The 27437-nt window shown below is 54.4% G+C and overlaps 2 protein-coding genes across 3 annotated transcripts; both read right to left on the bottom strand.

The window, feature by feature from the left end:
• Nucleotides 1–2573: 2573 nt before the first annotated feature.
• MRPL58 (mitochondrial ribosomal protein L58) lies at nt 2574–10218 on the bottom strand. 2 transcript variants are annotated; one of them, XM_082679908.1, is made up of 6 exons: nt 9961–10218; nt 6855–6891; nt 4193–4252; nt 3478–3560; nt 3202–3371; nt 2574–2929 (listed from the first exon to the last, which is right to left on the bottom strand). In XM_082679908.1, exons 1-6 carry the CDS (start codon nt 10057–10059, stop codon nt 2845–2847), a joined length of 534 nt encoding a protein of 177 aa, XP_082536034.1. In that variant the 5' UTR covers nt 10060–10218; the 3' UTR covers nt 2574–2844. The 2 variants fall into 2 exon arrangements, with proteins under 2 accessions (XP_082536034.1, XP_082536033.1); XM_082679907.1 differs by having other exon boundaries at nt 2575–2929; nt 9874–10218.
• A 2653-nt stretch (nt 10219–12871) lies between these two features.
• CDR2L (cerebellar degeneration related protein 2 like) lies at nt 12872–23897 on the bottom strand (the record flags this gene model as incomplete). Its single annotated transcript, XM_082678868.1, has 5 exons — nt 12872–15460; nt 16412–16576; nt 17187–17335; nt 17644–17756; nt 23819–23897. 5 exons carry the CDS (start codon nt 23895–23897, stop codon nt 14569–14571), a joined length of 1398 nt encoding a protein of 465 aa, XP_082534994.1. The 3' UTR covers nt 12872–14568.
• Nucleotides 23898–27437: the final 3540 nt, after the last annotated feature.

Raw genomic sequence — 27437 nt, 5'->3', positions numbered from 1 at the left:
CCAGGGACTTGGAGACATTCTTTTTTTTCTCTCACCCACGTATAGAGTCTGCACAAACCCTTAATACCAGCAAGAAAGAGGAATGTACTCCACCTGGCTCCAGTCTCCAGCCTTGAGAATGTCCTCCTTTCAGTTACTAATTGGTCTGTTTGCTGAGGTGTAACATCCATGCAGTAAGGTGTACAGATCTTAAGGTCATGGCTGGATGAGATACAGAACAGTTCCAGCGCCGCTGAAGGCTCTCTTATATCCCCTCCCCATCAGTCACCACTGCCTCCGAGTAAATACTTCCCTCTCGTTACCATAAAGCAGTAGTTTTGCCTGGTTTTGAACTTCATACATATGGAATCATATTCTTTTATAGTCTGGCCTCTATCACTCATCATTGTGTGAGTTCACCCATGTTCATTCTTTTGCCCTCAACCTTTTTTTTTTTCTTTAAATGACAGGTCCTGCCCTTGTTCTCCACTCTCTGTCCCCTGGCTTTTGTTTCTCTTTACCTCCTTCCCCTCTTCCGTATCTCGAATGCTTTCCCAGGTCCCTTCACATGCCACCAATGTCTTCTGAGGGCCTCACAGGTCCAGCACTAGGCTCGAGTTTAACCAGAGAGATGCCCTCTCTGGTTTCCCGCCACCATCATCTTGCCCTGCCTTGCCTCATCTTCAACTGCTCCTCCATTCCCAAGACTCTACTTGTCCCCTGTCCTGCATCTCCAGCTTTGACCTCACTCCCCAGCTCCAGCTCCATTCCCTCTCCTGGCTATCTCCACCTAAGCATTCCTCCTCAGGCCCCACAAAGTCAGCTCCTCGAAGGCAAAACCATACCCATCATTCAACCATCCTCCCAAGCCTGCTCCCTCAGTGACTTTCCTGGCTGAAAGCTCAGCACCCTGTCACACACCAGCTCGCACTCCACCCAAGCCAATTTTCTGTCCCCATAACCCTTTTGCACCTGCTATTTTCTCTCCATGCCAGTAGTCACTGCCCTAGTTCCAGGATGGGTCCCTAACTGCTCACATGGGTCTGTCCATCAACCTGTGTCCACTTCCCCGCAGTCTTTTCTCATTCAGTCACGGTCAGATTAATCTTCCCCTGACAGCCTCTGTAGGGGTGGAGTCTAAATGTCTTAGCTGTCACATTTAAGGCCTTTCTAGGCCTGGCTCCCACTCAAGGTGGCAGGTGTGTCTTCCACAGCTCCTCACCCCCTGGCTTCCAGCCAAACTGGAACTGTTTAATCATGGCTAAACTGTTAATTATGGCTAACATTCGCTGGGTGTAGGCTCAGTGCCACTAACCACTACCACCCTACGAGGTGGGCACTAACAACATCATCCCTAGTTTATAGATGGTGAAGCTAAGGTTCAGAGAGGCCGAGTAGTTTGCCCAAGGCTGCACAGCTGGGGGTGGTGGAAATCAGCAGCTGATCCAGCGCAGCTGGCTTCACAGCCCATTCTCTCAATACTATGGTTTACTGTCCTGGCCACAGGCAGGGCCCTTGGCCATCACTGGAGCCTCCAGGTGACAAGCTCTTACCTTGCTCCCTTGGCCAGCCCCTCCCCTTCTTCCATCCCATCTCAAGCACATCAAGTACATCTTCACTGACCATCCAGCTGGAACTAGTTCCTTCCCAAAATCTATTTAGACCTTTCTTGTGTTATTTACCACGTTTTAGGTCATGTTACCCAGACGAAGCCATTTTTCTTCTCAGCTTTTATCATCCTCTGATCAAATGGAAGTTCTCTGGAAGAAAGGACTTTTGTTTTGTTCATTGCTGATTCCCCAGGACCTGGCCCATTGCCCGGTATTCAATAAGTATTTGTTGAATTAATGAACCAAAGAATGCTGCACTTCCTTGTATATGAGCCTCAGCTCCCTACTGGGCTCTGAGTCCCTTGAGGACAGGGACCCTATCTTCCACATCTTTTGTATTTCATAAGAGTCATTTATTGGGACTTGCCTGGTGGCACGGTGGTTAAGACTCTGCCTGCTAATGCAGGGGACACAGGTTCAAGCCCTGGTCCAGGAAGATCCCACATGCCATGGAGCAACTAACCCCGTGTGCCACAACTACTGAGCCTGTGCCCTAGAGCCCGCGCTCCGCAATAACAGAAGCCACCGCAGTGAGAAGACCACGCACTGAAACGAAGACCCAACACAGCCAAAAATAAATAAAATTAAAAAAAAGAAAAAAAATCTAAATTCCTCAATTTGAACCCGAGACCCTGCACCTTGAACTTCTATCTCCCTCTCCAGACTCACCTCTCACAACGACCTGGACAAATTCCCCATTCAGATGGATTCCTCATCGTCTCCTCCACCCCAGCCTTTTCTCTGGTCTCCTTTATTCACACTGTTCCCTTCAACTGGCATGTCCTCCCGGCTCTCGACTGATTAATATTCTAGCCCTGTCTCCAGGCCCAGTTCCGATGCCCACGCACCTGTCTCAGCCCTTCTGCCCCGTGTTCCCAAAGGGCTCATCCCTCTGTGCTCCCCCGGGGCTGTACAATCAGCCAATAATTATTAGGCAGATTTAAACTGAGAGAAAAGGGAGGAATTCTGTTCTGAAGCATTCTGAGAAGCGGAAGCCCACTGAGTTTAGAACTTTATTGCAATTAATATATTAAATGGATAATAGAGGTTTGACAACATGGTAATTGCCTGTAAAGACCTCTGCAACCACTGCCTACAACCCTCATTCCAGATGAACATTCCTGAGATGGTTCCAATGTTACAGACAAGCACTGACAACAAACAACACACGCGTCTCCTGATGGTGTTAAAGCTCCCTCGGTGGCAGCTGCCTGGAGGCCCTAAAGAGGGTCTTTGCCAGCTCGAGGGGATGATTTCAGTCCACATCTACCCTCCTGCTGGTCTTTATGGCAGAATTTATTCTCTTTTTTCTCAGCCTTTCCCGATTCATGTTTTCTATCCTGAAAACAAAGAAAAACACAATTATGCCCAGATGCCCAATCAGTGGTTATCGAAGTGGTGAGAGGAGCTGGCAGCTGAGCGGGAAGCAGAGCAGCCGAAGCAGCAAGCGCCGGCCCAGAAGCCTCCACTCCGGGTCCGAGTCTCTCCCATTCCCGGAGCTTGTCCACCTGCCTGCTGGCAGGTCGTGGGCTTCACCGTGCCTCCTTTCTTCCCTGTGTAGCCCCTTGTCCACACGAATTGGTTTGCAGAAGCTCAGGGAAGTTTCCGGTACCTGATTTTCTGAAGTGCAGCATCTTCTCTGGATGGCTCCTTGGCTGGCTGGCTGGCCTCAGTAATCATGTCTCGAATTTTCTGTAGGCAATCTGCCAGATTTCGGAACTGATAGCGGCTGCATTCAGAGGTAAGGATCAACTCTCCTGCCCTGTTGATCTTATTTTTGTGCTGCGGAGAACAAAGGCAAAACCAGAGTTCTACAGAGTAAAGGCCTAAAAGTGACTGAGGGTTAAAGAGAAAGGAAGGGGCCCGTGGTCACGGGGCCCGTGGTTACCGTGACCGCCATCTTCTGCCGTACAGGCTCTGCAATCCACTCGGCGCTGGCCAGGTGGAACCTGACTTCAGCCTTGGAATTTACTGTAAATAGAGGGAGGGGGCGCGGGTCACTGAGACGCTCGGGCAGGCTCAGCGCCGGGTGGCTGGTGACCACCGGATTCTGAACCACAGGGAGGTGAGACACCCACCCGGGGCTGTTTCTACCCTGTGTGAACTCGGGGATACAAACTGGGCTATGGAATGAGCCTGCAAAGATAGTGAGGCACATCCAGACACAAATAAACTTCCAGGAACAAAACGCCTAGTGCTTTCTTCCTCTTACAATGTACTGGGTTCTGAAAAGAACGTGGGGGGTGCGGAGGAGCAGTCTTACAATGTACTGGGCTCTGAAAAGACTGTGGGGGGGGGGCGCAGGAGCAGGGAGCGGGTCCAGGAGAACGAAGGAAACCTGCTCTTGGAGCCGGCTGCCAGCTCACACTGTGACTTCCCTTTGCTTAGACTCCCAAGCCAGTCCTAGTCCTAGCAACCCACAACTGAGAGTCTGAGAATCAGACCACATTCAGAAGAATAAAGAGGGTTATTATATAAATGGGCGGTATTTAAGTTTCTGAAAAAAAAAATCTCTTTACTGCCACATGAATGTAAACACAGAAGTCCTCAAGTCCGTCTCTCAGAAAAGCTTTAAAGTGAAAGAAAACAAGGCACCGTTGTACCTTTGTTAACATTCTGGCCCCCAGGACCACTACTCCGACAATAAGATATTGTCAAGCGATCTGAAAAACAGAACACACACCAACAAAATATTATCACAGGGCAAAACATGCAAACTGCTAATTTACCATCAACATCAGTATCCCTATTCGTCTCTCTTTCAATGACGTATCGTTCAGATCAGTAAAGTCAGAGATTAGTTACAGATGTCAAAACTAAAATCAAGGGTCTCCCAAGGCCACAGAGAGAGCAGAGGAGGTGAAATTACAACCCAGGTTGTCTGCTTCTGGTCTAGTATGTTCCACTAGATCTGACTGCCCTTGTTTTTTGCTGTTAGTTTGTTTTAAGGCAAGGACTCTTGGGCTTCCCTAGTGGCTCAGTGGTTAAGAATCCGCCTGCCAATGCAAGGGACACGGATTCGAGTCCTGGTCCGGGAAGAAACCACATGCCGTGGAGCAACTAAGCCTGTGCACCACAACTGCTGAGCCTGTGTGCCACAACTACTGAAGCCCGCGCACCTACAGCCCGTGCTCCGCAACAGGAGAAGCCACCACATCACTGCGCACCGCAACAAAGAGTAGCCCGCTCGCTGTGGCTAGAGAAAGTCTGCGCGCAGCAACAAAAACCCAAAGCAGCCACACACACACAAAAAGCCTTATTAAAAAAAAACAGGGCTTCCCTGGTGGCGCAGTGGTTGAGAGTCCGCCTGCCGATGCAGGGGACGCGGGTTCGTGCCCCGGTCGGGGAAGATCCCACATGCCGCGGAGCGGCTGGGCCCGTGAGCCATGGCCGCTGAGCCTGCGCTCCGCAACGACGGGAGAGGCCACAACAGTGAGAGGCCCGCGTGCCGCAAAAAATAAATAATAATAATAAATAAAGCAAGGACTCTTTCAAAAGCTCAAGCTAAGGGACAAACTGAGTTTAATGTTCTATTCTGAAATGCAGTGGATGTGGACTCCCCAGAGGGGAGGTGGCTCTCATTCCTCGTGAGTTGCGCGTGCACCCCTGGGCCTCGGTCACGGTCAGTGGATGAAAACACCTGCTGGGTGAATGAGCGCTCCATTTGGAGCTGGGAGCCCCGTCTTCTAACACCAGCTCATCACTGACTGACTTTGTGACCTCCACAAACTCCCACCGCTTCTCTGGGTCTTGGTTGGTCTGTTTTGGATCTGTAAAATGAGGTTTCTTCCTTCTATTTTTGTAATTCATGAAAAGCAGCCTTGTAGTATCTGAGGGAAGCCGGGAAGGCAGAGCAGCGGAAAAGTTCCAGAAGACTGGGTGGTGAGCTGCAGGGGCTTTGGGGGGCGAGGAATGCGACCCCGTGGTGGTGGAGGGCCGGCCTCAGCGGGCAGCGGTGACCTCGCCAGATGGCTTCTGAGAGGCCCTTTGACAAATCAAATGAACTCATTTTTCTGAACAGGTGAGGAATACGTGTGGTTCCGCGGGGGGAGAGGCGGGCGGTTCTACCCCGGGGCTGGTGGCCTTGTCTGCATCCGTACAGGCCAGCCAGGCACGGGGAGACCTGGGCCCCTCTCAGAGAACACGAGCAGAGGCAGCTGAGGAGCGGCCACTGGGCCATCTGCCTGCCCGTCCCCCCGAGGCTGTCAGGAGACAGCCTCCCTTCTCTCTGGGTCTCGGCCTCCTCCTGCCTCAGGGCACAGCTGCGGGCCTCAAACTGCTGAGCAGCGCAGGACGCCGGCTCCTCTGCTGTAGACCGTGGTCGCCTGGCTTCCCTGTTTCAGGGTCACCCTGAGCAGCGCAGGACGCCGGCTCCTCTGCTGTAGACCGTGGTTGCCTGGCCTCCCTGTTTCAGGGTCACCCTGAGCAGCGCAGGACGCCGGCTCCTCTGCTGTAGACCGTGGTTGCCTGGCCTCCCTGTTTCAGGGTCACCCTGAGCAGCGCAGGACGCCGGCTCCTCTGCTGTAGACCGTGGTCGCCTGGCCTCCCTGTTTCAGGGTCACCCTGAGCAGCGTAGGACGCCGGCTCCTCTGCTGTAGACCGTGGTCGCCTGGCCTCCCTGTTTCAGGGTCGCCCTGAGCACGGGCCACCGGGCGCCGGCGCCTCTGGCTGCTCTCCTCTCGCTGTCTGCGCGCCAGAAACTCTCTGAACCTCAGGAGGGTTTTGCTTGTTCCTTTACAGGCCACGCCTTAGGCTTGATGGGCACAAAATTATGAAGTTATGCAAATGGTTTACAGGGAGAAGTCCCCACTCCTGCTCCCCAGCCACCAAGTTCCCGGTTTGTCCTTTCCCCTCCCCTCCCCACGGCAGTCCCTGTGTCCAGGGTCCTTCACATCCTCGCAGATCTACGTGTACATCCAGAAGTGTGTCTTTCAGATATATGTAAGTGAAACACAAATGGTAGCTCACTATACAGATGCTTCCGTACCTTACTTTTTTCAAATAACAATCAATTCATCTATCGTAAAGACTGTTCCACGTCACAAGACCATCAGGAGCTCTCTGTTCGTGCTGGGCACTGCACAGCACTCCGGAGTGGCTGCCTCATCACTTTTTTTTTTCCTTTCTATTCTCAACAATGCTGAAAGGACTCTGCTTTTGTAACCCCAGACAGTTTCTTTACTTTCATTGGTTTGGAGAGACCTGGAAGGAATGTGTGAGGGGTAGAGGAAATGACCGATTTTTTTATCAGCCCAAACTACTCACCTATAGGAATGTCGTAGTTGGCTTGCTCTGCATCATCCTGTAATGTAACATATACGGTGTCAAATAAACATTACCTACTGGGCGACTCCTAACTGTTCCAGGGCAACAAAGCAGAAATGATGTAAAGCCACGACATGAATGTAATACAACTCTTTTCAGGTCTCCAGCAAAATCGTATCAGGATGACAGAAACATCTTCCCCAGACTCCAGAGGTACTGCCTCAGAAACACTCCTCCAGGGAAACAGAACTGACTTCTCCAGCCTTCCCTGCTGCTGCCCCCTGACTCCACTTAGCTAGTGTCGGGAACTACCAGCGCCCAGGGGAGGGAAGGTGCCACAGTACATGTACATCAGGCAGACTCCAAAAGGAACACCCTCTGCCAACCTGGAGCAACAAACCATGGGTCCCCTGTTCCTCCCCAGACCCCGGGAAGCTCGCATGTGAGGCTGTCTGCCTTCAACAGTGACTAGCACATCTGCCTTGAGGGTTTGTGTCAAGCTGACCTACTCACCCCAGGACCTCTCACCTTCACGTCTCCCCCGAGTTGTTCTTCCGAAGCCTCAAATCCTCGCATCCACAGGCCCAGTGCAAACACTACCCACTCTGAGGCTCTTCTGTGCCCCCAAGCTCAAAGTGTCTTCATCTGCCCCCACTCTGGCTGCGTTCATCACCCACCACCCCGTTTTTGCGGGGGGAGGGGGGCCCCGGGCCCCACCCCTACCCCCCCGCTGCACCGCATGTGGGATCTTAGTTCCCCCACCAGGGATCAAACCCGCGTGCCCTGCACTGGAAGCTTGGAGTCTTAACCACTGGACCGCCAGGGAAGTCCCTTCATCCCTTTTCATCTTAGAATTATCTGGGGGTGAAATCTCAGCCTACTCAACCTCTGCATCGTGGAGACCCTGGGCTGCGTCCTCCTTGAAGCTCGCTCTTCCCTCCTTCTGAGCCGGCCTCTCCAGTTTCCTCTCACCTCCCCGTGACTTTCTCACTCTCCTTTGCTTGCTCTTTGCAACCTTTAAAAACTCTTGAAATGTCCTGAAATCCTTCCTCTTCTCTCTTTCCCTAGAACATTCCATCCATCTCCTTTGAAAATACCACCTTTGGGAATTCCCTGGCGGTCCAGTGGTTAGGACTCAGTGCTTTCACTGCTGGGGCCCCTGATTCGATTCCTGGTGCGGGAACTAAAATTCCACAAGCTGGGCGCCACCAAATTAAAACAAAAAAAACAACTTTGTTGATGACTCCCAACCTTTTGGCTCAAACTCAAACCTCTTTCTTGAGGTAAAACCAACTGCTATTCGAGGTCTCCTCTCTCGAGTCTAACAGATGCCTCAAACCTCCTCACAGAAGACCTCCCTTCCTAACAACCTGAAGTAGCTCTCTGGCTATCACATCAAAACACTCTGGTCTATCCATTACTTCTCGCTCTCTGGTATGTTTTCCCCATTTGTCTACTGTCTGCTCCTTCCACTAGAACATAAACTCCATGAAGTGGGAACTCTGTTTTATCGTGGTGGTATCTGCAACGCTTGAAACAGTGTCTGACACAGTAGGTGCACGAGAAACTTTTTGTTGAATGTATGAACAGACAAACGAATGCTATTACCGTTCTGTCGTCTCCATTAATGGCAACACAATCCTTCCATTACTCAAGGCCCTAGACCTCAATTCCTCTTTTAATCTCACTTCTCAGGGAAAATCCATTAGCAAATCCGGTAGGCTTTCCCTTCAAAATTTATCTAGAACCTGACCAATTCTCATGACTCCTATTGCTTCCACCCCGCTTATCATCTCTTGCCTATAATATTGCAATCTCCTCACTGGTCTTCCTGTTCTTGCCATTCTGCAACCTCTTCTCTAGAACAGTGATTTTTGTAAAACTAAGTTGGATCATTCCGCTCTTCTGCCTCCATCACATTCAGGGCAAAACTAAAGCCCTGTAAGCCCTATACAAAGGCCTCCCCACAGCCTTCTCCCCTTCAGCTTCATATCTGAGCCCTCTGCTCAGCCACACTGGCCTGCTTGCTGTTCCTTGAACCAGCGGAACATGCTACTGCCTTGAGGGGGGTGGTGCCTGCTGTTCCCTCCGCAGGGATGCTTCTCTCCCTGCTTTTCTCACGGCTCCCTGCTGCCTTGTTTCTCCCGAGTCTTTACTCAAGCATCACCTTCTCAGAGGCCTCCTCGGACCAGCCTACTTACAATTGTAACCCCACCCCCTACCTTAGCACTCCTTCTCCCTTCCGGACTTTATTTTCTCCGAAGTACTTATCACATACTCTATGTTACTGATTTTCTTCATTGCCTGTCTCCCTCCATTAAGCAGATAAGCTCCACTAGCATTAGGATTTTTGTGTTTTGTTCACTACTCTGTCCCCATGCCTAGCATCGTGTATACACCATGCTTTCAACTGAAGTTTGTTAAGTGAGTGAATGAATGAATAAATGAATGAACGCTCTCTTCCAATCCTGTAGGTGGAAACTCCATAGAACTGGGTGGGTCCAAACTCTCCCGCTCCGGGCCCTGATACAGCGCCTGCACACAGCGGACTGTCAATAAAGGTATCCTGAGGCAACGAACCAGAACCTCTGTTTCGTCAGGCGTGCTGGGGTTACTAGAGGCTAAGGACCACGTCACTTGCTAAAAGGCTCCAAAAGGGAGCTACTTGGCAGCTTCCTGCCTTAATTGTCCTCTGTGGACGGCACTTTTCCCTTGGGACGAGAATTTGGGCCTGAGGGACGGGGAATGAATGCGGAAAAGCTGGTGGTCTTGTAAGAAGCATAGCCAGCATGCTCTCCCGGCGCCGGCACACCTCGAGCCACACGGGAGGCCGCCAACCGCCCAGCCGCCCCCGTCCCCCGGTTGCTCGGGCAACCAGCCTCCTCCCGCGGCGACCGCCATGTTTGAGCGCGTCCGTCTCTTGGATTAGCAGCACGCCCGGCCAATGGGGCCCCGGCTGCCCGACGTCACCCAGCAAGAGTCCAGGAAACGCCCCTTCCGTCCGGCCCTCCCGGCTCACCGGAACCCTCCAGGCGGTGTCCGAGCCCCGCGATTTGGGGTAGAGCTTGTCCAGACTGTAGATGCTCTGGAATTCGGTACCCTCTACCTGTTTGTTCAGAGTCCGGTGGGGGCAGCGCGCGGGCCGCGGGAGCAGCCAGGATTCGGCTCGGTTCAGGCCCCAGCGTAGCCACCGTACGGCCGCCATGTTCGGGTCTCGGGGCCGCTTCCGGTGGGCGTTTTCTTCCGCGGTCCGTGGGCTCGCTCTTCCCTCGAGACTTTGGTTCCGCTAGACCTTTAGCGCCTGCCATGGGGAGGAAGCGAGCAGAGCTTCTGGCGTTGCTCTCGCGCGGAGCTTATTAGAGGCTTCTGGTCGGCCGCCTTCAGGAGGCCTGGTTGGTGCTTTGAGGGCATCTGCTGCGATGGGGAAGACGTTGGCCAGACAGCGAGCTCTCAAGGGAGCCTCCTGGTGAAAAGAACCCCCGGATGCCGTGTCCCCCAGAAACACCACTTTTCTTCCTTTCGGTCTGTGCCTTCCTGGACCTATGTTCCCCCAAATCTCACAGCATCAACGAAGCATGCCCAGGTTCATCTCCATCCCCTTTACTCTTTGCCACTTTTTTTTTCACATCGCTCAATCTTATTTTTGTGTCTGTTGCCTGTCTCCCAGCCGGAATGTAATCACCTCCAGGAGGGCACTGGCTCATTGCTGGATCCCCAGTACCCAGAAGCTGGCACGTCATGGGTACTCAATAAATATTGTTAAAAGGGATCCTTTGGGAAGGTGTTTTGAAAGTTGAGTTCCGCCAGAGCTGAGCTTTAGTAACTTCAGGCTCATTCGCAAGGCAGCCTAAAAGCAAATCCCTGCTGAGCACCTGTGTGAAGGCTCTGCAGGACAAATACCAGGATGGAGGAGAGGCGGGCAGGTAGAGAAAGAAATACTTTAGACAGTGGACACCCGCCCCAGCCGCCTGCTTTGTGGAGCTTGATGGCAGTCTCTCCAAGCCAGGAGATGAGGGGAGGATGGGGAAGTAGGTAGAGATTCAGACAGCCACAGACAGCCTAAGCAGAGCCCTTTTTACCGGACTGTTAAAAAATGAACTTGAAAACTGAGAAGTTCTAACTCTGAGAAAGGTTTAAAATAGAGCAAGCAGTGTTTGGAAACAGGTAAATGTTAGCTAAGTTGCTTTGTCGAGAGGCAGTGTGGTAAACGAAAACAGCTCAATAAATGTTAGTGATTATTAGTAATACTAGTGGTTATTTCTTAATGGCGGGTTCTATTTTTAGGAAAAGCACAATTATCTAGAAAAACATGTCCCTGGGAATGCGGCTGTTTGGAATAGGAGATCGTCATCAAGTCAGGGCTTTACCATCTTAGCCTCATGGATAAAGGCAAATTCTTTAGGAGGGAAAACAATACTTCCCAAGCACTGGCTTTGCAAACCCAGACTAGGAAGGGAATGGCAATTGACATGCGCTTTGGGGGCTCTAGGCTTTAAAGGGAGTCTCCTGGGACCCTCCCTGTCTGACTTAATCCCATGACCTCAGAGGGAACAGAGGCATCTCCATGGTGACTGGAAAAAGCTGCTCAGGGGAGCAAAGCCAGGGACTTGCCCAGGTTGACGGCTCAGGGATTACGAATAAAACCACCATCCCATGGCATCACTGCTCTGAGGCTGGGCTCCAGCTCTGCGCCTGACCCAGAGTGATAGGAAAAGGAAGCTGTAGGTTTCCATGGCCCCAAATAAACAGCCTGCTCAGGCCATCTGGTGGCCTGGATTCTGGGAGAGGAGGGGGTAGAGGAGAGAATGGAACAAGCTACCCTGTGGTGGATAGAGGAGCAGCTGGCAAGCTCCTTTCACCTGCTGCTGCCAAGAACCATCCAGCACAGAGGCCCTTCTGGGAGAAACAGTCCTGAGAGGTGCCACCTGTTCCCTTAAAAGGGGCACTGAAGGCTGAGGCCAACCTTCTTCCCTTCTCTGGTTCTCCATAGGTTGAATGGGTGCTTCAGGAAGGGGACACACATAGGGGCGAGAAGAGGGGAAGAAAAGATAAAGGATCATCAAGCCATTTCTGGTAGCTGAGGAGCTTGCAGTCACCAGGCCTTCTCTATAGCTGTGAGTTGGGGTACCACCCCCATGTAGAGGGGGTCCACAGGATTTTCCTTTCTTCTTTTCTGGAGTGCCCTAGGTCAGACTAGCTCTTAAAACTCAACATTACGTGGAGGTAGGGAACATGCAGTATCACACAATGGGATTGATCAGGTCTGGGTTCGACTATTTCTATGTGATTTTTTTTTTTTTCGGTACGCGGGCCTCTCACTGCTGTGGCCTCTCCCGTTGCAGTGCACAGGCTCCGGACGCGCAGGCTCAGCGGTCATGGCTCCCGGGCCCAGCCGCTCCGCGGCACGTGGGATCTTCCCGGACCGGGGCACGAACCCATGTCCCCTGCATCGGCAGGCGGACTCTCAACCACTGCGCCACCAGGGAAGCCCCTCTATGTGATTTTGAATGACTAACTTAACCTCTAAGCCTCAGGATCCCTATCAGTAAAACAGAGATTTTACCGCTGCCTCATGAGGTTGCTGAAGGCCAGGGTGATTCAAAAGGCAAAGGAAGGCTTCCCTGTTGGCACAGTGGTTAAGAATCCGCCTGCCAATGCAGGGGACACGGGTTCGAGCCCTGGTCCTGGAAGATCCCACATGCCGCAGAGCAACAAAGCTGGTGAACCACAAAGCAGGTGTGGGTTGGGAGGAGGGATTTCAAAATCAGTACAGCAAGGAGGGTCCACCCCACGGGGTACCCTGCAAGGCCACGTGACCGGCCTAGCTGGTACTCAACAAATATGGAAACTTCCAAGCGCCTGCTACTTAGAGCTGTTTGGCTGCCAATCACGGGGGTGGTGAAGCTCAGGCTGTGCCCCTCCCCCCCATAGATAGCTGTGTGATGGGAGGCGGGTGTATGAGATGCAGAGACAGGACCATGGCTCCATTTCTGGCTTTAGATTACTGGTGCGTTTTTTATTAAAGAAGAGAATAAAGCATTTGTAAATATATTTCTCTCATGTATACTTCGAAGATGACGCTGGTCAGCAGCTACAGAACCGGGGAGCAAACAGGCAGAAGCCCTTCCCCCACCCGTCCCATCCCACCCCACCCCCTCCACCCTAGGTGCCGGAGACACACGGATGGCTGGGAGCTGCCCAGCTCCAACGGACCAAAGGTTCCAAGATGTGTGAATGGAAGGACCAGCTGACAACTCTCATCACAGTGCCGCCTGGAAAGCAGGGTGGCGCCTCCAGGGGGGTTGGGCAGGCTTGTTAAGAAAACCCCTTTACCCCTTAGAAACAAGTAAGGCATGAAGGTTCCCCACTGGGCTCCCAGCACAGAGGCCGGGGCTACTGACTTCCACTGCGTTGTATGGCTCCTCTGATTTCTAGGGTCTCAGGAAGAAGGAACTGGGAGGCCTGAAGAATTTCTCAGGGCAAACGGGGGACCTGGGCATCTCTTAGCTGAAGCTCTTAGCTGAAGCTGGACCTTCTGAAGCCTTAACAAAAGACTAAACCCCTGACCCAGCTGGGTCCTCAAAAGCAGGCATTGTATGGGAAGGAGGAGACATGTTCCCCATCTGGTCCCATTTCCCAGTGTGGGGTGAGACTCTTGGGCAGGCCCCAGTAAAGGGGGCCAGGGGAGGACGCTGGGACCATGGGCTGGTGGCACACATCCAGGACATTCTGGGGGTGGCAGGCATGACCTGCGGTGGGGTGGGCCTGGGGGGAGCAGGGGAGTGAATGAGACACATCATGGTCCCTGAGATGGGGACAGGCAGAGGCCAAGCTCGGTGAGTCAGAGGAGGCATGCAGAGATAGGGGGCTCCCACTGCCCAGACCCCTGGAAGGCTTGATACCCAGAAGGCATTTCCAGGGCTGGAACCCGGGGAGGCTGGCTCTGAGTTGATTGGCTACAGATCTGCAGTGGGCTGAGGATCTCCAGGGAGAAGCCCGCCCTCACCAGGGCTGGAGTCAGGCCACTCGGGCCTGGCTCAGGCTTTCTGCTCTGCATGGCAGGGGCTGTCTCTGACCTGGTCAGGACCCTCGAGGTGGGACAGCTGGTGCTAAGGGAATAACAGTGTGTCACAGCTGGAGAAGCAGTGGATGGTCCAGGAGACCCCTGGAACCTGCAACAGCTGGCTCTGGGGTCCCCCTTCAAGTGTTTTCAGTTGTGGCGAGGGGTCAGGGAGACCCTGCCTTGCAAAAAAAACTCTCAAAAAAATAAAAATAATGGAACTTTGAAAAAAGAAAGCCAACTGGTCCAGAATGGCTTTCAGAAGCCTGGCTACAAATCTGAGAGCAAGGCCCAGGGTCAGGGAGTCGGGTCTGGGAGAGCGGGGAGTGGGGGCTGGGAGAGCGGGGAGTGGGGGCTGGGAGAGCGGGGAGTGGGGGCTGGGAGAGCGGGCAGTGGGGACATTTGGCTTGCAGACTCTCGGCTGTGCCTTTGGGCTGGCGCGGGGTGGTGGAGGGTCCTGGGAGGCAAGAGGTGTTGACCGCCTCCCCCGTCAGCAGGGAACGGGTGTCCCCCGCATGCTCCCTGGGTCAGAGAGCAGCCTCCCTCTGGGGTGTATTGCTGCTAAAGGGCTCCCTCTCTCACCAGAGGCTGCACAGCCCAGGTGAGAGGGACCCCACGGCCTGATCCTGGGGGAGGCCACTGGCCGGGGAACCTTCACTTGCCGCTGTGCGTCTTGACTTTGGTGGCGTTGATGTCGGCCTTGGTCTTCTGGATCCTGGAGAAGATCTCCTTGAAGAGCGCCTTGTACTCAGGCTGGCTCTGCTCCAGCCGCTTGTCCACGGCCTCCACGTGCTGGCTCAGGCTCTTCTCGCCCACCTTGGCCTCCCCCTGGCCCTCCTCGCTGCCCCGCAGGTCCTTCCACGAGCTGTCCCGGGAGATGGGCCGCGAGGTCTGCACGCCCGCGTGCCGCACCCCCGCCCCGTGCTGCCGGCACTTGCTCAGCAGCTCCTCGTACTTCTCCAGCAGCGCGTGGTACTGCTCATCCACCTCGCGCAGGATGGACATGCCCCGCTTGCGCACGCTGTTGGCGTGCAGCGTGAGGTTGCCCACGTGCCGGCCGGCCGGGTCTTTGGCCACGATGGCGTTGAGTGCCGTGTCGCTGCAGCTCTTGCGCACGGTGTGGCCCGGGGACGCGGCCGGAGAGGAGACCCCGTCCTGGGTGCCCGAGTCGTCCCCGCTGCCCGGCTGGGGGTCGTCGGCTTCAGGCGCCTGGGTGAGGGGCGCCAGCAGGGCCTCGGCCAGGTGGTCCTCCCGGCCCAGCAGGTAGGTCTTCGCCTGCTTCATCTGCTGCAGCTCCAGCAACTCGGCCTCCAGCTCCTGCACACGGAGGCGGCAGCCCTCCATCTCGCACAGCCGCCGCTCCAGCTCTGAGTACTCCTGCAGCACCACCGCGTACTCGTGCTCAGCCCGCTGCTGGCGCTGCCGCTCCTGGCTCACCTGGGAGCGCAGCACTCCCACCAAGGTCTGCAGCCGCTCGTTCTCCTGCTCCAGCGGCCGCGGGCCCAGCTCCAGGGAGGAACTGTGCAGGCGGAAGGCATCCTCACACCTGGGAGGGAGCAGGGGCAGGTGGGCAGAGGGCGGTGGGCACGGCCAAGGCCCCGGGAGCCCAGCCGCATCTCTCTCCCCGACGGGGTTGGATAGGCTGCCCCACCTAGAGTCGCTCTCAGCCTTTCTACCCCTGTTCTCTGCCCTGGGAGGTTGCCCTTAGCTTCCACCAGGTTTCCTGGCTCTCTCTTGGGTTCAGCCAATGGGAGGCACTGGCAGGAGGGCCAGGGGGATGGGGGCAGAGGGAGGTCACAGGGAATGTCTTCCCCTGGGCTCCTTCCCTGGTTACTGCAGGCCAGACAGCGCTCTCCCTGCCTTCTAGGTTCCAGTAACCTCCCTTCTCCTGGTCCCTTCAGGCCTCAGGATGGTAACAGCTCCTTGCTACTGCAACCCCAGGGTGCTGGTGTCCCCCTGGTTTCCCCGCACCTTGCCCACACCTCTTTATTAAGCACTGCTCAGTTACTCTGGGCGGAGGCTATCTGTCTCTTGCCAGGACCTTTATTGAAACACCCACTAAATACACCGTGTGTACAGTATTCTTACATTAGGGAGTCGTCCTACTCAAAAGACTTAATGAGAACTGAAAGGTAGAGTTGTTAACCCCTCCTGGGTGAGAATTCTGGCTTACTAAACAAACAGGTGACCTTGGATAAGACACATGATCTCGGAGTTTCAATTTCCTCCTCTGAGTAGTGGGGACGATAAATCACACCTTAAGGTACTGCCGTGAGAATTAAATCACTTAGCAGAGCGGTGGGCACACGGCCAGTGCTCACAGGAGCCAGCTGCTGACTGTCGTAGCAACGGGAGCAGCCCCTCCAATAGCCTGGACAATGCGGCAGCTCTCCTTCCCACCTGCTGCAGGGCGCCTCCCCGCCCTTCCCTGCCGTGGTTGGCAGCCCCGGGCACTCGGAGACACGGTCCAGGGTCCACCTCACCTACCCTCACCTACCGGGGGCTGGCGCACAGCTCCTTGAGGCAGGGGAAGGTGTGGATGGTGCGCCGGCGCTCTCGCTTCTCCCGCCGCACTCGCAGTTGCTCCAGGTCCCGCAGCTGCTCCACCTGGGCCTGCAGCTCCTCCACCTGGGTCTGCAGGCGCTCGATGGTCTCTGTCAGCCTGGGGATGGGGTGGGGGACACACGCATGGGAGGGACTTTAAGGGGACGGGGCCAGCCCTCCTCACTGCAGCCCTAGGGGGACTTGGGGGTAGGGGACAAACAGGTGACCTTGAGCCATGCTGCCCGGTGTTGAGGTCAGACAGGGAACTCCTTGTACGTACGCCCAAGGACCCACTCTTTTCCCCCACCTCCCGAGGTGACCAGGCCGAGCTGACCATTTCTCCTCCGTGTCTCCTCGGTTCCTTGTACACCCATCTAATCACTTATCACCCTATAAAATAAAATATTTTGCAATAAAATATTTACGTGTCTGCCTTCCCTCCCAGAGGGCGGGACAGTGTCTTTGCATCCCCATCACTGTATTCCCCAGTGCCTAAAACAGAGCCTGGTGTGTAGCTCGTGCTTAAAGAAGGTTTGTGTCCTGAATGTTAAGCCAGCCCAAATCGACAAGGACAAACTCACTACCATCCCGGGTTCCCAGACCGGGGCTTCTGAAAGAAGGAGACTGAGTCACACCCACTGGTCAATAGGCACACATGTACACCCAGCCCTGGGCCTCTCCTTGGCCATCCCCAGCCCCCGGCTCCCAGCCCTCCACCCGGCCCTCACCCATGGATCTTCTGCTGGGCAGCCTTACTCTCCAGCACCAGCTTCTGGTTGGTCAGCTCCAGGTCTCGGGCCGCCAGGTCCAGCTGTTCGTACACTTTGGCGTGCTGATCATTTACGTGCCGCAGCGTGTCCAGCTGTTTGGTCAGGTACTGGGGGTGGGGGTGGGTGAGTAACCTTTCAGAACTGGGTTGGGGAAAATGTCTCCGCCTGGGCCCTCCTCCCACTTCTAGGAACAGGTTTGCTTTGGGGTATTCGTCTGCAGCAGAGGGAGGTGTCAAGATGGTGGTGCAATAGGGCTGCCTGGGACAGTTGTGCAGGTTGTGAACTGCACAAGGCTGTTGGGCCAAGCCTGGGCCCGCTAAGAGGGCACCTTTTCCTAAGCTGCACAAAGGTACACACGGGCCAACAGGTCCTTGATGGGTGGCGGAGCCTGTGCAGGGCCCGTGTGGCCCCTCACCTCAATCTCCTGCACTTGCTCCTCGTTGGTGGAGTACATCTGCTGCAGAGACTGCTCCAGCTCCTTGTTCCTCTCCAGCAGCGTCTTCCCCAGCTCCGCAGCTAAGTGCAAGTCTTGGGGGGGGAGGGGGCGGGGGGGGAGGATATGAGCAGCTGAGAATGAAGTTGGAGGACCCCCGCCATTCCTGTTCTGAGCACTCATTCTGGGCTGGGCCTCTGGGGACCCTGAGAGAACCAGGACCCAGGGGCCACCCCTGGGGAGACTCCAGGCCTGGAAGGGGATGTAAGCCACAAGCTAAGCCTGTGCATTGGCTGTCACTTCTGCCTGGAATGTCCTCTCCCCAGACACTCCCAGGGCTCACCCCTCTCTGCCTTTAATGTCACCTTCTCCAGGAGGCCTTCCTCAGACATTGACCTCACTGACCTCAAAACTGCACCCTCCCCCACGCCCCACTCCCTCCCTGCTTCATTTTTCTGCTGAGCTCATATCACCACCAATTTACCAAACAGTTTGGACCCTTATCTTGTTCGTCTCCCTTGACTAAATCGTAAGCTTACAGGGCAGGGATCCTGCCTGTTTCGGTCACTGATATTCCCAGGACCTAGAACAATACCTGGCATAGAGCAGGTGAATAAGAAATCTTTTCTGAAAGAATGAGTGAGTGGAATGTGATAAGAGCATCAGCAGACATAGGGGCAAAGTGCCCTGGGATGATAGGTAAAGGAGAGTTCACGCAGGGGACAGTGGGAATCTCAGGCAATGAGCAGCCTTGGAGTTGGGTTTGGAAGGGCGGCTGGAGCTTACTGAGAGGGGGAGGGGCAGAAGGGCTTGCTGGGTGTTAGAACTGGACATGGCTTCAGGGCTCTTTGGCCCAGGACTCCCCGGGTGGCACAGTGGTTAATCCGCCTGCCAATGCAGGGGACACGGGTTCGATCCCTTGACTGGGAAGATCCCACATGCCCCGGAGCAACTAAGTCCACGTGCCACAACTACTGAGCCTGCGCTCTAGAGTCAGCGAGCCACAACTACCGAGCCCACATGCCACAACTACTGAAGCCTGCGCACCTAGAGCCTGTGTTCCGCAGCAAGAGAAGCCAACACAATGAGAAGCCCGCGCACCGCAACAAAGAGTAGCCCCCGCTTGCAACTGGAGAAAGCTTGCGTGCAGCAACGAAGACCCAACGCAGCCAATAAATAAATATATTTAAAAAAAAAAAAAGAGAGAGAGAAAACAGGAAAGTAAAAAATGGTGCAATAAAAATAAATATTAAAAAAAAAGCTCTGGCCCAACCTCCTTATTCTATGGATGACAGGTTGAAGAGGAAAGAATGAAACCCGAGGTTTCATTACCTGGGTTATAGCCACATTGGAAGCAGAATTCACATCTCCTCACCCCAGTTGGGTACCATTTGGTCCTAGTGACACACGCCCCTCTCCAAAACCTTCTCCTTTCCCTGGGAAGCAAAACCAACCTCTTCCCCCAGTAGCCCCGATTCTTGTACCCTGTGGGACCGGAACCTCCTCTCCCCAATCCCAGCCAAAGGTAAATGAACACCTATCAGAGAGGTCGGGAGGGAACCTGGCCTGTCTTTAGGGGGCTGTATCGTGGGGAAGGGGAGGGGTTAGAAGGGAATGGCAGGTGCTGGCATCCCTAAAAATTCTCTCAGTGGGTCTGAAGTTGGTCGAGGGTACCTAGACATTTGGGGTGGATATTTCCCCATACATAGGCCTAACTCCTTTTAGAAGCAAAGGGTAATATATAAAATAGATAACTAATAAGTACCTACCGTATAGCACAGGGAACTCTATGCAATACTCTGTAATGACCTATATGGGAAAAGAATCTAAAAAAGAGTAGATATATGCACATGTATAACTGATTCACTTTGTTGCAGAGCAGAAACTAACACAACATTGTCAATCAACTATACGCCAATAAAAATTTAAAAAAGAAAAAAAATTTTAATGTTTGTAAATATATTATTATTTATATTTAAATATATAAATATATGTCTAAGGGAAGCCTAGGATCAGATTGTGGTCTCAAAGAGGAGGTCAGATCAACTTAGGTTGTGTGCTTGGTGGAAATTCAGCAAGACCACCCCTAGTTCGTGACGAGGGAGGCATGCCAGCTTCCTGCTCCCTGTAATGGGATGGCGGACATTTGGCTCATCCACAAAGCTATCAAGTAATTCATGTATACGTGAAAAAGAACAGACGGTCACGCTAACTTTTTTTTTACCCTTGGGAACTGTCAGGTCGTCTGTGACGAGGCCACTGCTAGGGATGCTGCCTCCTGCACTGGCGTGGGAGGACAGGCTCTGTGGGTGGCCTGCATGAAGGCCCTGAAACTTAACCTTGAGTCCAAGGTCAGAGGCAGAGTGAGGAAAGGCCAAGAACAACTGCACTTTATGCTCTTCCTTCCAGGTGAGCATCTGAGCTGTGTGTGTGTTCCTACTGCCAGTGGGTTGGGCTGGGGCAGCTGTCATACTGCAAGTCATACTGTAAACCGGGGATATTGAAGGCAGCGAATGTGACCCGGGCCGCTTAGCGATTCCGAGATGCGAGATGCAGGAAGGGAACACAATAGAAGCGGCTTGGGGAGAATCCCAGAGACTGTCTCAGGGAAATGGGATCACAAATGCAAGCTAAGCTGGTCCGAGCTGCCAGGAGGGATCTTGAGAGAAGTCTAGAAGCTGCAGGGCAGGGAGCTGAGTAGAGCCAAGTGCTGGGGAAAGGACACCAGCTAGATGAGGGCTGGGCACGGCTTTGGCTTCGGGGAGGGTGCAGCTCCCTCTGGACCAGAGGGGGAGGGAGTCTTGGGAGTGGGCGGACGGGAGAGCTGGCTAAGCCAGAAGTGGAATCTGGAGTAATGAACAGCCTGTCACAGCCAGATTAATGGTTACACTGGACCAGGCCAGGGAAGGTACTGAGTCTGAACTGGCATCTCCTCTGCCTGGACCCCAGCATTTTCTGGGGTCTCCTGCAGTGGGCTGCAGCAGTTTTGCCCTCTGAATGCCAGCAGAGGTGTCGCCCAGCAGCAATGCCCCAGAGCCCTAGAGAGAATGGCTGGGAGCCAGGGGATGTCTTTGAAGAGAAATCCTGAAATCCTACTGCCCCTCCTGGTTGGGGTCAGGGTGGAACCCCCTAGACTCCAGAGAAGAGAGGTAGGGAAAGGACAGAGGACAGACATAGGGAAGAAAAGACAAAGACAAAGGGGGCAGAAGGAGGCCAGCTACCACCTGGCAGGGCTGCAAGGGTCCTGTTCACAACCTCCGGGGCACCAACGTCAGGAACCCTGGGTGCGCAGAATTGGGGTCCAGTCACCTCCCTCCCCTCGCCATGTCAGAGTTCTCCCCTGAGGCTGAGACTCAAGGTCAGGAGCCCAGGACCTCAATTCTGTGACTCAGCAGTCATCTCTCAGCCTGGAAAGAGGTACCCACAGGGCCGGCCACACCTTGTCCAAGGTGGGGGAGGGAGGCAGGCAGAGAGAGAGTGCCAGTGCTTAATAATTAATGGTTTTTTCTATTTTTACTGGTGCTCGTGACAGTGGGCAGAGGGAACACAGTGAGAAAGGAGGACCCTGTTTGTCCCAGATGCCTGCCTCCACTGGGACGGAGCAGCATCAAAGTCAACCAGGAGCTTGATGGCCAAGCATCTGAAAGTAAAGTTGGGGCCCGTCCTCAGGGGAGTTGGGGCTAGCTGAGAAAAACCATGTCTTGGGACACTCAGAGGGGGGCAGCTGGGCGGGAGAGAATTTGGGGAGCGGGTGTGGGGAAGGGGGAAGGAACAGGCACCCGATCCCCCACGTGTCTGGCCTTTGGTCCGCGTTCACCCCACCATCCAGCCTTCCGTGCCGGTCCCCATGGGGTGCCGCAGCAGCTGTGCCTGGGACTTCCTCTGACTCCCACCCTGGCACTCCAGATAATTCCTACTTTGCAGTCATGCGTGGTCTTTTCGCATGGCTCTGTGCCTCGGTACAGGCACCCCCTCCACTTAGACTGCTGGCCTGCTTCCTCTGCCGGGGCGGGGCGGGAGGGCCCTCTTCACCCTACAGCTCGGAGGGGTGTGTAAGCCTTTACGTGTCTCACAGCCGAAGGCCCTCACTTCTGTTCTCACTGTCCGCAGGGGCTCACTGCTGCAGAACCCCTGTCGCTTCGTCACAGGTGCTACTCTGATCCCATTTCTGCCTCCTCTGCCGGACTGTGGAGACTGCGAGGGTGGAGATCACGTCCCAGGCTCAGCACAGCACCTGGCCTACGGCAAGCAGACGTTTGGCTTCTGGTGGAAAGCTCCAGTGTCTTCTGAGACTGTCTCATTTCTGGTTTCCCTCCTCGTTCCTGGGCTCTGCCTGCTACTCAGGCTACGAGGCAAGGCTGACTGCTGCAGACCAGTAAGGCCAGAAAAGCAGGGGCCTGTGGGGCCCATTCCCGACCCCAGACCCAAAGCATGGCTGCCCGGCCCAGCTGGAATCTCGACATCTCTCTCCCTCTCGGGATGCAGCACATCTCCCACCCCTACTCCCTAGCTCCTTCCTCCCACATCTGGGCCGGGCGCAGTGCCAGAGACTCCTTTAGGGGTGCGGGAATGAAACGAGACAGCAACAACATCAGCATCTGCCTCCGAAGAGGCCATCTTCCCAGTCACTCAGCTTCCAATCTTTCCTTCTAGGCCCGCCTCTTCCATGAAGCCCTCTCACCGCATCCTGTCACTCCCACTCAGTTCCAAGCCCAACTCCACCTACTCAGGTGCACCCAGGAGGCCAGGGCTGGGACTACTCCCAGCTCCCAGGATAGTGTCTGACATTTAAGTGGAGCCTGATATGTGTTTGTGTAATGTGAGGTTTTGGGGGTAGCTGCCCAGGATGGGGAAGGGGGTTGTTGCAGCCAGGACGGGGCATTTCACTCCAGGCAGGGAGGCTGAGGGTAGCCTCTAGGACACAGAGGTGCGGTCCAGCCCAGCACCCCCACCCCACCCCCCGTCCTACACTGGTCCCGCAGCGGCTCTGATTAACCCACGGTCCTGAACACAAGGGCAGCGCCTCATCTACCAGCAAATGTGGCCACGTGGGGATGTGGGTCAGGGCCGGAAAACAAAGGCTCCAGGACCTGGCTAGATGCCTCACATGAGGGCAAAGGCAGGCGTCTGGGCCCCATGGATGGAGACCCAGAGCAGAGGGTGTCCGCACACACTGAACCAGACTGTGTCCACACCCACCAGGCTTGCTGGGTGACTGTGGTCACTTCTAGAACATGTTTCCTAGCGCCTCCAATTCTGACCATCCAAGAATGAGGCACTTTTCTTGGGAGGAGAGGTTGGGTTTGATCTCACTCCAGCAGGCCCTGGCCCCGACCCTCTTAGGCCTCCTCCTCCTTCCTGTTCTAACAGCCCCACCCCCTACTTGGAGTGACGTCACCTCGGCCACCTCATCAACCCCTTTCCAGTCGCCCTCTCTGCCCTCAGATGGGAGAGAGGGGAAAGTGACTCCCTGTTTACTCAGGCTCTGATCTGGGGCACTGCTCAGAATTCCCAAATCTGATCCCCTCCAAACCTTGAGCCATTTGGGAGAAGGCCAGCAGAGGAAGGACCAGGGGACTCCTCCCTCTGGAAGGCAGATTGGACTCCTAGTAGCCTCCGCTTCTCCATCGGCAAGGTGCCGGCACCCCCATCACCTCCCTGGGTAGAGGGGAAGGGAGTTGGGGAAACTTTCTAGGAGCTCAGGAATCCTGGCAGGGAAGTGTGCTGCTGGATTTGGAATGGGGATAATTTCCTCCCCCCTCGGCCCCCCAAAACCCCTCTCAGCAAAACAACCAAGGAGCCACCTCCTGACCTCCAAAGACTTCCAGCCAGTACTCTCAGACCCCCCCAACAATACCCGGGGCGCCTGGGCAGTTCCTGCCTCTAAGACGGGGTGGGCGAACTGGCTGAAGTATGCCCCTGTTGTTCGGGCAAAGAGGAAGACCGCTCCCCCCAGTTTTGCAGGTCTTCACGTGTTTGGTTCGGGTCTTCCCGGGCAGCGCCCCCTCTCTCCACGTCCCCATTCTCCAGACGCATCTCCTCTCTCAGTCCGGCACGCCGGGTGCAGCCCAGCCCGCCCCGGGGTGATACCGCCCAACAATGGAGAAGCGGACAGGGGTCGCGGGGCGCACCCCGCTTTCCTGCCCCCTTTGCTCACCCTGCTCCAGGTCCTGCTGGTCGTACCAGGGCTCCTCTTCCTCTGCGGTGAAGTCCTCCATCCTGGCGGCCCTCCGCATGGCCCCGCAGGCGGCGGGCTGCAATTGGGCGCTGCGGCGGCGCGGCTCAGGGCCGGGGCGCGGGGCCCGGGACAATGCGGCGGAGGCGGGCCGAGCCTCCCGCGTCGCGGACTCGGGCTGCAGTGCCCCCGCCCGCGCCGCGCCCCCTCGCCATCGGCCGTCGGCCTGGCGCCCACAGGGGGCTGGCTCGCTGCCGCGGTCTGGCCCGGCTGGGGTCCTGCAGAGCCCGGGGCACCGGGCGGCGGCTGCACAAAGGGTGGAGGGGCGGGGACGGCGGACGGGACGGCGGCAAGGAGGGCCCAAGCCCGGCCGGCAGGTCCGGGGCGCTAGGAGCGAGCGGGTGCCGCGGCGGGCGCCCCCTGCCCGACTCCGGCCAGCGCTGTCCCCCGCCCGCCCGGCGACACCAGGAGCCGCCGCTGCATCTTGGCGGGGTCCGCCCCGCGCTTCCCGAGCCGCCCGCTCCGCGGGGTGGGGCCAACCGCCGATGGCCAATCAGGAGACGTATGCAAAACTGGAGGCGGGGCCGAGGGCGGTATCTCCGCAGCGTTGAGGTTCGGCTGCTGCTGAACCAACCCCACCTTCCCTTCACAGTCGACTCCAGTTTACATCTCAATGCCTAAAATCATTTTATTTTGTTTACCTATTGTTGTCTCTCCCCGTAGATCTCCTGAAAGCAAGGATCTTGTCACTCTTGTTCACAGCTGGGCTCTTCAGTCTAGAGCAGTCTAGAGCTCTTCAGCCTAGAGCTCTTCAGCCTAGAGCAGGCTGACCTACTGCTACCTTCCACGGACACTCTTTGAATGAATGAAAATTAATCAAAAATTACCTTTAAGAAATTGTGTTTAAATGCCTGTGGCCTGAAACCTCACTCCAGGAGTGATGAACTTTGACTGTTACCTCCATTCTGGGCCTTTCCCTTTGAGGTCCTGTTTCCCTCTCCCTGGGATTCATATCCTATACCCAACTATACCCATTAAACTATATAAGTGTCACTTATCCGAGCATTCTTTCCTTAAAGGAGTTTTCAGACTCAGGTATACATGTAACTCACTTTTATTAGGCCCCACCATGTGCTGGTACTGTTGAAGCACCCTGAGTATAACCGACTCTGAATCTATGTGGCAAATACATCAAACAAAGGACTTGTATCCAGAATATAGAAAGAACACCTGCGAATCCACAAGAAAAAGAAAAACAGCCCAGTAGAAAAGTGGGTAAAAGACTTGACCAACACTTCACAAATGACCAAAGTGACCCAATCAACATGTGACAAGTTGTTGAAATTCTTGAGAAGGAGCCACGGTTGTTTCTGTAACAAATTACCCCAAATTTAGTGGCTTGAAACAACACACACTTATTATCTTACAGTTTTGTAAGTTAGAAGATTGACATGGCTCTTGAAGACTGAAATCTAGTTGTTTGCAAGGCTTTGTTCCCTTCTGGAGGCTCCAGGGAAGGGTCTCTTTCCTTGCCTCTTCCAACTTTGAGAGAGGCTGCCCACGTTGCATGGCTCATGACTCCCTTTTCCCATCTTGAACGCCATCAACAGCAGGTGACCCTTCTCACACTGGATCACTCTGACTTGTCCTGCCACCTTCTTCCACTTTTAAAGACCCTGTGATTACACTGGGCCCACCTGGATAATCCAGCATAATTCTCCCATCTCAAGATCCTTAATTTAACCACATCTGCAAAATTCCTTTTGCCATGTGAAGTAACATATTCAAAGATTCTGGGGATTAGGTTATGGACATCTTTGGGGATCAGGATTCCATTTACACAAAGTTCAAAATTGGCAAAACAAATCTAATCAGGATAGTATTTGGCCTTGGGGAGACGTGGGGGAACTCTGAGGGGCCAGGAGTGTTTTATTTCCTCATCTGGGTGTTGGTTACACACAGGTGTGTTCATTTGTGAAAATCATTGACCTGTATACTTACGTGCACTTCTCTGAATGTTATACTTTAATAGTTTACTCAAGAAGAAGGAAAAAAACACCCTATGGCTAAGACACAGGTAGTTTCTGCTCTCGTGTAGCTTACATTCTAGTGGGGATAAATAAGTGATTACAACCTGCAATGTGCTGTGAAGGAAATTAACAGGCTTCTGTGAGAGAGTCTGGGGGGAAGGTTCAGGAAAGACTTCCCTTAGAAGGTGACATCTAAGCTGATACCTAAAGGATAAGATGGTGCCAGCCATGCCAAGCTCTGTGGGGAGGATGTTCCAGGCAGAGGAGACAGCAAGATCAAAGGCCCTAAGAGCTCGACATATGTTAGAAACTGATGCAAGCCCAGCATAGCTGGAGTGGAGAGGATAGAAGACAGATGAACTGGAGTTAGGCCCATGGGAAGGAGTTGGGATTTTTTTTTGTTCCCAAGTACACAGAGAGAACCAATAAAAGGCTTTTCGTTTTCAGTTGTGAAATATCACTAGCAATTTTGGAGCATGGATTGGAGGGGGGGCAAGAGTGGAAACAAGAAGACCAGTTCGGAGGCTTTTGCAATCATCTAGAAGGGAGGTAACAGTGTGATGCGCAAGGCTGGTGGTAGTGGAAATGGAGCGAGATGAGAAATATTTGAGGTGTAGAACTAAGATGTGCAGATGAATTGACTGAAGAATCAGAGTGATGCCTTAGACGTCTGGCTTCAGTAACTGGGTGACAGTGATGCCATTTACTGAGATGGGGACAAAATGAATCTAAGGGACGAACAGGTTGGGTGGCTGTCCCACAGGGATCTGGTCACATTCCAAAACCACCAAATCCCTTCCCATTCGTTCATTTCTTCATTCTGCAGCTGTGTGGAAATGTACCCGCAGGAGCCAGGGAGTTTAAGGAGTCCCCAGAGGACAGAAGAGGCAAAGGGCTGAGGGCCACGTCCTGTGCAGCGAGGATGATAGCAATGAAAGGCAACCCTTCAACCTGAAAAGTCACCGCCAACGCCTACAGCTAAGGATGGTTTCAGCGATGCCTTAGAAGACCCCCATGTTTGAAAACATCCAGCTCCTGGGTCATCTCTCAGCTTTTGGCCTTTACCACACTGACCACACCCTCAGCATGACCAAAATACCCTCCCTCCCTGTGGACACCCTCTCCCTGCCCCAACCACAGAAGCATTGCCTGGCAGGGATAAATAAATGTCACAAAGGCTGAATTCTTATTGCTGCCTGAGCACAGGGTGGAGTGATTCAGGCTGGAGTCCCTGGATCTCATGAGGCTGGTGTGGGGTGGGAGTGAGCTGAAGCTGGGCAACCGGCTCTGCCAGGTTGGTGGAACCTCCCTGTCCCCTCTGCAGGGGACAGAGGGTAGAGGCTGGGTGGCTGAGGGCTGTGGTGCCTGCTATCTGCCAGGCCTGTGCTGGGCCCTTTGCCTGGGTTGGTTCACCAGTGGTGCCCAGTGGGACCACTCCCAGTGCCTTCAGGGCAGACTTGGTATTTCCTAAACTGTGCCATGAGGAGGAAAACAGATCTACCTTTTATTTTTTGCGGTACGCGGGCCTCTCACTGTTGTGGCCTCTCCCGTTGCAGAGCACAGGCTCCGGA

Source organism: Grampus griseus, assembly GCF_964374135.1.
Source record: "Grampus griseus genome assembly, chromosome: 20".
NCBI lineage: Eukaryota > Metazoa > Chordata > Mammalia > Artiodactyla > Delphinidae > Grampus > Grampus griseus.
Note: the sequence above shows the minus strand (reverse complement) of the source record. Positions and strands in the feature narration are given on the sequence as shown.

Coding starts and splice junctions, on each gene's coding strand:
- MRPL58 (XM_082679907.1), bottom strand. CDS start 10,059: ATGGCGGCCGTACGGTGGCTACGCTGGGGCCTGAACCGAGCCGAATCC. Junction 6,892..9,873: donor ACACCGCCTGGAGGGTTCCG/GTGAGCCGGGAG, acceptor GTTACATTACAG/GATGATGCAGAGCAAGCCAA. Junction 4,253..6,854: donor CAACTACGACATTCCTATAG/GTGAGTAGTTTG, acceptor TCTGTTTTTCAG/ATCGCTTGACAATATCTTAT.